Below are 12,789 nucleotides of genomic sequence, written 5' to 3'. Positions count from 1 at the left end.
TATGATGAACCAATTGCTAGTGAGTTGAGTGCACTAGATTATCTTTATGAGGTTTTGCTTGAAATTCGTGAATCTGAAAATTTTGATGAAGTGTTGAAAGAACAAAATTATAAAGTGATTCATGATAGCTCCTTGAATGAAAAGCATGGTTGCAATAATGTTATTATAAATTATATTAATGCCAATTGTGTTAATGATATGCAAAACTCTAAGCTCGGGGATGCTAGTTTTGATATGTCCACTACTTGTTGCAATGATCGTGATTAGGGTGATTTTTCTTACAATCTTGAAAATTTATTTAAGCCCCATGATGAATATGAGATTGATAATAATGTTTGCAATAATATTGAAAGTGGGTTTGGAAGGGTGTCAGCTTTAGATCCCACATATTTGGATAATGTTCAATCTTATGAAGTTTTTGATAAAAGTGGATTAGGAGAGGTGTCATGACTTTATTTGATGATAATTCCACTATTTTAGAAGAGTGTCAACTTTGCATGCATGTGGATCATGTTGAGAATATTTTATGTGATAGTTATATTGTTGAGTTTGATTATGATCCTACATGTAATTATTATGAGAGAGGAAAATATGGTTGTAGAAATTTTCATATTACTAAATTACCTCTCGTTATGTTGAGATTGCTATTGGTTCCTTCTTCTTCCTTGCATATGGTAGTTTTTGCTTGCTATAATAATTTGTTTGCTTATAAAATCCCTATGCATAGAAAGCATGTTAGACTTAAACTTGATTGTTACATGTTTTATGATGCTCTCTTTGTGTTTCAATTGCTATCTTTCATGTGAGCATCATTAAAATTATCAATGCCTAGCTAAGGCTGTTAAACAATAGCGCTTGTTGGGAGGCAACCCAATTTTATTTTTGTTCTTACTTTTTTTGGTCCTGTTTAGAAATAAATAATTCATCTAGCATCTGGTTAGATGTGTTTTTGTGTTTTCCTTAGTGTGTGTGCCAAGTAAGACCTTTGGGATGGCTTACGGTGATAGTTGATTTGATCTTGCTGAAAAACAGAAACTTTTGCGCTCAGGAAAACAATTCTCATTTTTAACAGAAATTTGACAAAATACTGATTATTTTTGCAGAAGATTAATAAGCAAATTTCTTAGCTTTTCCTAATTTTTCAGAATTTTTGGAGTTACATAACTTTTCGAGAGTTACAGACTGTTCTGTTTTTGACAGATTCTGTTTTCTATGTGTTGTTTGCTTATTTTGATGAATCTATGGGTAGTATCGGGGGGTATGAACCATGGAAAAGTTGGAATACATTAGATATTACATCAATATAAATAAATAATTAGTTCACAGCAGTACTAAAAGTGGTGATTTGTTTTCTTATACTAACGGAGCTTATGAGATTTTTTGTTGAGTTTTGTGTTGTGAAGTTCTCAAGTTTTGGGTAAAGATTTGATATATTATGGAATAAGGAGTGGCAAGAGCCTAAGCTTGGGGATGCCCAAGGCACCTCAAGTTAATATTCAAGGACAACCAAGAGCCTAAGCTTGGGGATGCCCCGAAAGGCATCCCCTGTTTCGTCTTCGTCTATTGGTAACTTTACTTGAGGCAATATTTTTATTCACCACATGATGTATGTTTTGCTTGGAGCATCTTGTAAGATATGAGTCTTTGCTTTTTAGTTTGCCACAAACATCCTTGCTGTACACACCTTTTGAGAGAGACACGCATGAATCGTGATTTATTAGAATACTCTATGTGCTTCACTTATATCTTTTAAGCTAGGCAATTTTGCTCTAGTGCTTCACTTATATCTTTTTAGAGCGCGGCGGTGGTTTTATTTTATAGAAATTGTTGAACTCTCATGCTTCACTTATATTATTTTGAGAGTCTCTAAACAGCATGGTAATTTGCTTTGGTTATAAATTTAGTCCTAGTATGATAGGCATCCAAGAGGGATATAATAAAAACTTTCATATAAAGTGCATTGAATACTATGAGAAGTTTGATTCTTTATGATTGTTTTGAGATATAGAGATGGTGATATTAGAGTCATACTTGTGAGTAATTGTGAATTTGAGAAATACTTGTGTTAAAGTTTGTGATTCCCGCATGCACGTATGGTGAACCTTTATGTGATGAAGTCGGAGCATGATTTATTTATTGATTGTCTTCCTTATGAGTGGTGGTCGGGGACGAGCGATGGTATTTTCCTACCAATCTATCCCCCTAGGAGAGTTCGTGTAGTACTTCATTTCGATAACTAATGGATTTTTGCAATAAGTATGTGAGTTCTTTATGACTAATGTTGAGTCCATGGATTATACGCACTCACACCCTTCCACCATTGCTAGCCTCTCTAGTGTAGCGCACCTCTCGCCGGTACCATACACCCACCATATGCCTTCCTCAAAACAGCCACTATACCTACCTATTATGGCATTTCCATTGCCATTCGAGATATATTGCCATGCAACTTTCCACCGTTCCGTTTATTATGACACGTTCCGTCATTGTCATATGGCTTTGCATGATCATGTAGCTGACATCGTATTTGTGGCAAAGCCACCGTTCATAATTCTTTCATACATGTCATTCTTGATTCATTGCACATCCTGGTACACCACCGGAGGCGTAGAGTCATATCTTTTTCTAAGTATCGAGTTGTAATTCTTGACTTGTACGTAAATAAAAGTGTGATGATGTTCATTATTAGAGCATTGTCCCATGTGAGGAAAGGATGATGGAGACTTTGATTCCCCCACAAGTCAGGATGAGACTCCGGACAAAAAAAATGATGCCAAAAAATGAGAGAAGGCCCAAATAAAATAATGAGAGAAAAGAGAGAAGGAACAATGTTACTATCCTTTTACCACACTTGTGCTTCAAAGTAGCACCATGATCTTCATGATAGAGAGTCTTCTATATTATCACTTTCATATACTGGTGGGAATTTTTCATTATAGAACTTGGCTTGTATAATCCAATGATGGGCTTCCTCAAATTTCCCTAGGTCTTCGTGAGCAAGCGAGTTGGATGCACACCCACTTAGTTTCTTTTTGAGCTTTCATAAACATATAGCTCTAGTGCATCTGTTGCATGGAAATCCCTACTCACTCACATTGATATCTATTGATGGGAATTTCCATAGCCCATTGACACGCCTAGTTGATGTGAGAATATCTCCTTATTTTTGTCTTCTCCACAACCACCATATTCTATTCCACCTATAGTGCTATGTCCATGGCTCACGCTCATGTATTGCGTGAAAGTTGAAAAAGTTTGAGAACATCAAAAGTATGAAACAATTGCTTGGATTGTCATCAGGGTTGTGCATGATTTAAATATTTTGTGTGATGAAGATGGAGCATAGCCGGACTATATGATTTTGTAGGGATAAGCTTTCTTTGGCCATGTTATTTTGAGAAGACATAATTGCCTTGTTAGTATGCTTGAAGTATTATTGTTTTATGTCAATATTAAACTTTTGTTTTGAATCTTATGGATCTGAACATTCATGCCACAATAAAGAAAATTACATGGATAAATATGTTGGGTAGCATTCCACATCAAAAATTATGTTTTTATCATTTACCTACTCGAGGATGAGCAGGAATTAAGGTTGGGGATGCTTGATACGTCTCCAACGTATCTATAATTTTTGATTGTTCCATGCTATTATATTATCTGTTTTGGATGTTTTATATGCATTAATATGCTATTTTATATTATTTTTGGGACTAACCTATTAACCTAGGGCCCAATGCCAATTTCTGTTTTTTTCCTTGCTTTTGAGTTTCGCAGAAAAGGAATACCAAACAGAGTCCAAACGGAATAAAATCTTCGCGATGATTTTTCTTGGACCAGAAGAGAACCAGGATACTTGGAGATGAAGTCGGAGGAGCCATGAGGCGCCCACAAGGACGGAGGGCACGCCTAGGGGGTAGGGCGTGCCCCCACCCTTGTGCCCCCCCCCGGTGACCCTCCTGACCTAATTCTTTCGCCTATATATTTCCAAATATCCCCAAACCACCAGAGGCATCCACGAGAACACTTTTCCACCACCGCAACCTTCTGTACCCGTGAGATCCCATTTGGGAACCTTTTCTGGCACCCTGCTAGAGGGGGATTTGATCACGGAGGGCTTCTACATCAACTCTATTGCCCTTCCGATGAAGCGTGAGTAGTTTACCACAGACCTACAGGTCCATAGCTAGTAGCTAGATGGCTTCTTCTCTCTCTTTGATTCTCAATACCATGTTCTCCTCGATGTTCTTGGAGATCTATCCGATGTAATATTCTTTTGCGGTATGTTTGCCAAGATCCATTGAATTGTGGATTTATGATCAGCTTATCTATGAATATTATTTGAATCTTCTCTGAATTCCTTTATGCATGATTTGATATCTTTGTAATTCTCTTCGAACTATCGGTTTGGTTTGGCCAACTAGATTGGTTTTTCTTGCAATGGGAGAAGTACTTAGCTTTGGTTTCAATCTTGCGGTGTCCTTTCCCAGTGACAGTAGGGACAGAAAGGCACGTATTGTATTGTTGCCATCGAGGATAAAAAGATGGGGTTTTCATCATATTGCTTGAGTTAATTCCTCTACATCATGTCATCTTACTTAATGTGTTACTTTGTTCTTCATGAACTTAATACTCTAGATGCAGGCATGAGTCGATCGATGTGTGGAGTAATAGTAGTAGATGCAGAATCGTTTCGGTCTACTTGACACGGACGTGATGCCTATATTCATGATCATTGCCTTAGATATCATCATAACTTTGCACTTTTCTATCAATTGCTCGGTAGTAATTTGTTCACCCACCGTATTATTTTCTATCATGAGAGAAGCCTCTAGTGAAACCCTATGGCCCCGGGGTCTATTTTCCATCATATTAGTTTCCGTTCTACTATTTTTGAAATCTTTTACTTTCCGATGTATAAACCAAAAATACCAAAAATATTTACTTTACCTTTTTATTTATCTCTATCAGATCTCACTTTTGCAAGTAAGCATGAAGGGATTGACAACCTCTTTATCATGTTGGGTGCAAGTTGTTTGACTGTTTGTGCAGGTATTAGGTGATTTGTGCGTTGTCTCCTACTGGATTGATACCTTGGTTCTCAAACTGAGGGAAATACTTATCTCTACTTTGCTGCATCACCCTTTCCTCTTCAAGGGAAAACCAACGCAAGCTCAAGAAGTAGCAATAGACAAGTGGATCGGGTGGCCGGATCCGAAGGGATTCAATGTAGTGAGGGCTAGTTGGGTCGGCTGGCGCTAGTGGGCTTCGGCCGTTCTAAAAAAACAAAGAGGCCTTTTCTTTTTAAAATAAACATAAAATAAAATAAAAATTGCTATAGGAAATATATATATATATATATCAAATTCTTTGAATAAATGAGATAAAAACATGAATTATTTTTCAGAGGCAAATAAAATACTTTAAAAATTTGTTATTATGGAAATTCCAAATAAAAGGGAAATTTGTTTTTCAAACCTTTTCCAAATATTTTTCTGTTTTCCATCTCCAAATGTATTTCCAAATTTCCTCTGACTTTTGAAAGGTCATGTTCCTCCTCTCTTTATTTGGATTAGGGGATTTTGAAAAAATTCGAACTCAAATTTGAAAAGGATTCAAATGAAATTCAATGAACTTAAAATTCAAAAGGCACTCAGTGCAAATGATGATGATAGATGCTTAACTATTTGTAGAACATTCCAAATTCAAATTTGGGATGTTACGAAGCTTTCGGAGGGGGGCACCACCTGAACTTGTGGGCCCCTCCTAGCTCCAATTGACTTAATTCCAACTCCATAAATTTCCTAAATTCCAGAAATCACCAGAGTGAGATCTGAAAAATTATTCCGCCACTGCAAGCATCTGTTCTTCCACGATCTCATATGGAGGCCTCCGCTGGTACTCAACCTGGGGATCGATCACGAAGGGCTTCTACATCAATCTTGTTGCACCTGCGATGATGTATTAGTAGTTCCCCACAGGACCTATGGGTCCATAGCAGGAGCTAGATGGCTCTCTCTCTCTAGTTATGATCTTCAATGCAATGTTCTCTCTTCGAAGATCGATATGATGTAATCCTTTTATGCGTGTGTTTGTTGGGATTCGATGAATTGTGGGTTTATGATCATCTTATTCATTGAAAGTAATATAGTTGTATTATGAACTTTATTATGTGTGGTTGTTATAGCTATGTAATGTTTTCCAATTTATGAGTTATCTTTGGCCAAGTTAATGATTAGATCTTCATTGGAAGTGGTGCATCTTAGTAGATTTAATCTTGTGGTGTCCTCACCTCATGGCAGAAGGGGTAGCAAGGCACGTATTTGTATTGTTGCTACTAAGGATGTAACGATGGGCTTCGATCATATTAGTTGATCTTATTTTGTCTATATTATGTCATCATACTTAATGCATTACTCTATTTTTCATGAACTTAATATCTGGAGAGGCAAGCATAGAAGCGCTCTCGAAGTGGAGTAATAGTAGTAGATGTAGATGGATGTCACGGCCTACTTGTCACGGGCGTAATGCCTATGTACTAATCATGACAAGAATAACATCATAACTATGCGCTATTCTATCAATTGCCCAACAGTAATTTGTTCATCCACTATATTGTTATGCTTATGAGAGAGATGCCTCTAGTGAAAGCTATGGCCCCCGGATCCATTTAAATCATATTACTAAAACCCTAAATACCCTGCTGCAATTTATTTACTTTTATTTTACTTTGTAATTTATATGTCTCCTACTATCATATTTTGACCCTTGCAATTAACGAGTACAAGGGGATTGACAACCCTCTTGCCCGCGTTGGGTGCAAGTATTTGCCCTTGTCTGTGTAGGTACTGCTAGGTCATTTGGATAATTCTCCTACTAGTTCGATAAACCTTGGTTCTTTACTGAGGAAATACTTTTTGCTAATATATTACTTCACCCTTCCTCTTCAGGGAAATCCCAACACATTCCACAAGTAGCAACTGGCGAGTCGTGTTATGACTGGAGACGGGCGACGCTACGACCAGAGGTGAGTGGTGCTAAAACTGGCGCGGCAAGATGCTGGAACCAGCGATGCAGGAAGCTTCAACGGCGGCGTAGAGTGCTGCAACGGGGTGGACTGATGTTGCAACTGTCTTCTATAGCTACCGTGGATGGTTGATGCTACAAACAGCAAGGTGCGCTGCTGGGGGTGGCAAAGGTGTCGCACGCAACTCCAGAGGTGGTGTTGCAACCATCGCACCCAGGAGCTGCAAGCAGCCATGGCTGAGCTGTCGCGATCGTCATTCGTGCCGGGAGGTGTCCTGGAGACATGGGCCAGGGAGGCAGGCAGGAGACATGGAGCACAAGAAAATCATGCTCCTTTCTTCGAGAGCGAGGAGTGTGGAGGACGCGTGCGAGGTGGGGGAAGCGACATCCCGATCCGACATCAAGGAGCGATGCATCGGGCGACTTGTATGCGACTGCTCCATGCATTTTGCCGGTCGTCTAGTGCCTAGTGGTGCGTTTGTTATCTAATGACTTGGTATCAATTTGATAAATTATCCTTTCGGGTGACCGACCAAAGTTTCTGCTGGTCTCACGCGCGACGTCAGATGCCACCAGATCATGCGCTCTCTTTTTTATTCTTTGTTTTTGCATTATACTCCTCCCTCGCCTCTTGTATCTTATCCACATGGACCTCTCCTTTCTTCTACCTTTTACATGACACGTTGCTTGCTGGGAAACACTCCACTTCTCTTCCCTCATCATCGTGACACGTCGCGGCAAGCTGGGCGGCGTTGTTGTTGCGTGCTGCTAGGACAAGCCATCGTAGGGCGGAGAAAATAGCCACGATCAGCACCTCCTTTTTCCTCTCCCTCTCATGCAACACTCGCCTCTGGCACACACGAGTTGCGATGACACCAAGGGCACATGCTGGAACAGTGATGGAGGGTCCTGGAACGAAGACTTGACATGTTGGGACTGTAGATTCCTTGTGCTGATGACCAGCGACGCACAACCACTGGAGGCGAATGTTAGAACAGCTGCATACCAGTGTTGTAGCCGTTGACATGAAAAGCTTCATCCATAGATGGAAAAGCTTCACCAACCATATAGAAAGCTTCAATTGACCACTTCACAACCAAAACAAATTGCACCAATTGACATGAAAGCTTCAACCATACATGGAAAAAGTTTCAACTAGTGATATAGAAAGCTTCAATTGGCCACTGCACAACCGAAGTTGCAACCATTGACATGAGAAGCTTCAACCGTATATGGAAAAGGCTTCAACTCGCGATATAGAAAGTTTCAACTGGACACTGCCCAACCAGAAAAGATGCAACCATTGAGACGAAGAGCTTCAACCATAGATGGAAAAAGCTTCAACACGGACTGGCGATAGAAAATGTTGCAAGGGGTTGAGCCAACGATGCACACAACGTTTTGTGCCATGTACTGCGACACATGTTGGACCCGTCACCCGCCATTGCTGCAACCGGCTACAACGACGACTTATGGTAGGGTTGCGCCGGTGATGAATGTTGGGGACCAACGAGACGATTTTTTGCTAGGTCTGCCTGTACGATTTGGTGCATAGGGCGGACTAGTGGGCACCGGTGCTGCAACCGGTGAGCAGCGCCACCGTGCTACAAGCGAGAGGCGATGGAATGTCGCGGGGGCAACGAGTGACGACATTACGACAATTGTTGCGAGATGAGAGGCAAACGAGTTTGTTTGCCGGAAGAGGAAAGACACAAGGGGATCTTATAGCCACGTCGGGGAGGCATCTGACGGCTGTAGGGAGTCAGATCAGTGACGCCCTATCTTCGCCTCAAGCCATCACAGGTTAACAAAATGCAAAATACAAATGGAAAACAACAAATTGCAGCTCTAGGCTGGTGATGTAATTTTTTTTATTTTTTATTTGTGGAGAGGTGAGTTTAAAACTTTGCAGTAGGTTTTTTTCCTACTGTTTTCTTGTTAAAAAAACAAAAAGTGATGTCTTGTCCGCTTCATTCGTTTTTACGGTGGCCATCTCCAAATTCCAAACTCGCGCGTCCAACGAAAAGAAAAGGTAAAAATCATAAACCCACTCCCGCCAGCGAACTTCAAAAGAAGCCCCTTAGCCCACCCATGTGAATGCTGTGTGTGGGTCGCCTCACCGACTTACCTTCTCCTAGAAGCCCACCAAGCACAGAAGTTTCCCCAAACCCTTTCGCGTTCTCCTCTCGGGCTAAAGAAGCAGGCGGCGGCGATTGCGACGGCGGACGGGCTCCACGGCGAGGCGGTCGTTGACGATCTCCTTTGTAGCGGCGGCGACCTCCAGTCCTTCTTTGACCAGTTGGTAGGTTTTTCCTTTCGGTGAGGCTTTTTGGGGGGTCTCGTCGTACGGAATCGGCGATGAAGGTTGGTGCTTGCAGTTGCAGGGGCTGGAGGTGGCGGCTTGCGGAGGCGGCGAGGGGGCGGAGGAGGAGCTCGAGTGGCTGTCCAACAAGGACGCGTTCCCGGCAGTGGAGGAGATGGACCTGGAGCTAGCGGTGATGGGGGCCCGTCGGGCCCAGGAGGAGCTCGAGTCGCTGCCCAACAAGGACGCATTCCCGACGGTGGAGGAGATGGAGCAGGAACCAGCGGTGATGGGGTCTCGGAGGAAGGTGGTGCGCCGGCGGCGCGGGGCGATGTCGGCTAGGCCGGGGCAGCGGCGGTGCAGGCACTGCGGGACGACGAAGACGCCGCAGTGGCACAGGGGGGCAGCGGGCTGCCGCACGTTGTGCAACGCGTGTGGCGTGCGGTACAAGAGGGAACGCCCGGAGTATGCACCCTCTCATCAGGAGGTACGCGTTTTCCGCACGCTGTTCCTTTTGGTCAGGGAATTGGGGTTGCTTGGTAAGGGAAATGGAGGTAATGTTTGGCTCTTGCAGGGACTGGAGGTTGGCGGCGGCGAGGCGTTGGAGACTATGGAGGCGGAGCCGTCGGAGGTGGGGTCTCAGACGAAGAGGGTGGTGCGCCAGCGACGGACTTTGGCGTGGCCTCCGACAGCGGCTGAGCCGGAGCAGCGGTGGTGCCAGCACTGCGGGAAGATGAAGAAGCCGCGATGGCGCGAGGGGGCGGCTGCGGAGCAGGAGCGGGAGTGGCTGTTGAACAAGAACGTCCCGGCGGTGGAGACAGTGGAGCCGAAGCCATCGGTGGTGGCGCCTCGGACGGAGGGGGTGGTGTCGCCGGCGCTTTCTGACCTGGGGCAGCGGCTGTGCCGGCACTGTGGGATGGCGGAGACGCCGCAATGGCGCGAGGGACCGGAGGGCCGCAAGACGCTGTGCAATGCGTGCGGCGTGCGGTACAGGGCCGGCCGCCTGGTGCCGGAGTACCGGCCGCTGCGCAGCCCCACCTTCTCGCCGGAGCTGCACTCCAACAGGCACAGCCGCGTCGCCCATATGCGCCCTGCCGGGGCTCCTCATCCACTGCCGCCGGACAAGTGAAGTGTTGACAGTGGTTTCTGCCGTTTGGAGATTTATTTATGTTTTGGGTTTAAAGACCTACTGCTCTATCTACACTTCATTAGCACAAAATGATTTAGAATAAGTAGTAGGAGTACCTTGGTTTTGGTGGTAAAGGACATCCAGTTTTTGGTGGTTCTTGGCTTTTATGGTCAATGTTCCAATAAGCAGGAACTTGCTTGATCTTTGTCAACTTACGCTTCACATTATTTATGTGTTTCTGTTGCAATTAAGTAGACATGAGATGCATGATGTGCTTTACACCTTTAGTGCTTCTTGTTATAGCGCTGATGGTTTGAGCCCAATCTCAAACTTCACGTTTAGATAAATACCTTTGTGGCCTTTGAGTTCCAGGGATAAACAGTTCCGATCGAGGAATTTTAAGACATACATTGCATATGAAAGGAAAAAAAAATACAGCATTGAGATAGCATGTACTCCCTCCGTAAATAAATATAAGAGTGCTTCACAGTACCATGAAATCATCTATAACACTATGCAGCCACATTTAATTAAGGTCTCCAATTAGAATTGGATCATCTGATTTTAACTGGGTCAACAATTTCTCAAAAAAAAATCCAATTCTTTTATATTATACACTGCATCCTCTATAACACTATGTTCCCTAGATTTAAAGAGCCCACATTCAATAGAGGTCTTCAATTAGAATTGGGTTACCCGATTTTCACCGGGTCAACAATTTCTCAAAGTTTTCCCATTCAATTCTTTTATACTACTATACACTATGGTTCCTAATTTTTAAGGCCTCACAATTAATTGAGGTATTCAATTTAGAATTGGGTCACCCGATTTTGACGGGGTCAACAATTTCTCAAACTCTCTCATTCAGTTTTTTTTTAATTCACTATGTTCTCTAATTTTGAAGCCCTTTCATTCAATTGAGACATTCAATTTTGGATTTGATTTACAATTTTGACCGGGCCAACGATTTTTTCAAATCAATCAGCAGCAACTGGCCTATAAAAACATGTCAATCCCGCGCATCCTCCCACCATCCAGGAAAAACCATGTGATACTGTAGCACCAATATAGTTCATGCAGTCAATGACGTAGAAATTTCCCCACATAAATATAGGTTGGTTAGTGGATAACATAGAATCAATCACGAAAGTTCAACCAAATCATCGCATTATAAATAAAAATTAAACACACTCCATCATCTCCCCTATCCATGAAACTAAATATTCCATCAGTCCCAAACTATAAGGGGTATTAGTTTTTTGAGAAGTCAAATTTCTTTAACTTTGACCAAGTTCACAACAAACATATCGACATCCATAATATTATTTTTTAACGAACTATTAAACAAAAAAGTACGAAAATTCATTTCATGATGAATCTAATCATACCGATCTGAAATTATGGATTTTGATACATTTCTCTACAAATTTGATCAAACTAAAAGGTTTGACTTTTCAAAAAGTAATACACCTTATATTTTGAAACAAAGTGGTTAATTTTTTTTAACAAAACCAACAACACCAACGGCGTAGTAAAGCGCGCCCAACCCCTTCTAGTCCTGTATGATTCTAGAACAGAGAAAATCTGCATTATGTGTCCTTGGTTGGTGCACATGAAACAAATACAAGAAGTTTGGAGGATTGAGGAAAGAGTGAAAGTTCATTAGACTATTTTTTGCGAAAACGATCCAGGTTTATTATCAAAGTTCAGCGGAAGTACAAAGCATGTCGAACATAATAAAAATTACATTGAGATTCCAAAACCCCTCATGGACTTATTAGAGGAAAAATGAAATTTGAGCTCATGTTGAGATTCATATGGAATGGGGGACATATGAGCGGATGATAGAGGAATTTGGTAAACCCAATATTATGACCCCAAGGGCTTTCATAGGAAAAAGGTGCTACTTAGAAATCAAATCCACCAAAATTCTCATGAAAATCCAATCCAAATAGACCCTAAATTAGAAAGAAAAATATATTTACAGGTACAAAAATAATCTGAGGTTCTGTAAACAGTGCTCCCTCTTTCCATGTATACAAGGCTCACTTAATCTTGTCTTAAGTTGGGCCGAGTTAATAGTAACAATATGAAGAAAAAAAAAGTACAATACTAAATGAATATATTATGAAAACAGATGTCATGATCTCATGATATTAATTTGGTGTCACAAATATTGTTATTTTATTTTATTTTTTCGATAGAAACTTCCGATCTATAATCAACCACGGTAGTATAAAGAACACATGAGTTAATAAAAATTACAAAGAGGCCCATGGACCACCTAGCAACTACTAGAAACACTGGAGAAACCTTATTGTAATAGACAGAC

The 12,789-nt window shown here is 41.7% G+C and overlaps 1 protein-coding gene across 1 annotated transcript; it reads left to right on the top strand.

Moving 5' to 3' along the window:
* Positions 1-9,053: 9,053 nt before the first annotated feature.
* On the top strand, positions 9,054-10,668 carry LOC125508371 (uncharacterized). The gene is made up of 3 exons (XM_048673070.2): positions 9,054-9,328; positions 9,405-9,815; positions 9,903-10,668. The coding sequence occupies exons 2-3, from the start codon at positions 9,504-9,506 to the stop codon at positions 10,455-10,457; spliced, it is 867 nt and encodes a 288-aa protein (XP_048529027.2). The 5' UTR covers positions 9,054-9,328; positions 9,405-9,503; the 3' UTR covers positions 10,458-10,668.
* Positions 10,669-12,789: the final 2,121 nt, after the last annotated feature.

This window comes from Triticum urartu, chromosome 1A (assembly GCF_056163025.1).
Source record: "Triticum urartu cultivar PI428250 chromosome 1A, HENAU_Tu73, whole genome shotgun sequence".
In the NCBI taxonomy this organism is placed as follows: Eukaryota; Viridiplantae; Streptophyta; class Magnoliopsida; order Poales; family Poaceae; genus Triticum; species Triticum urartu.
This window is presented reverse-complemented; position numbering and strand designations above follow the sequence as displayed.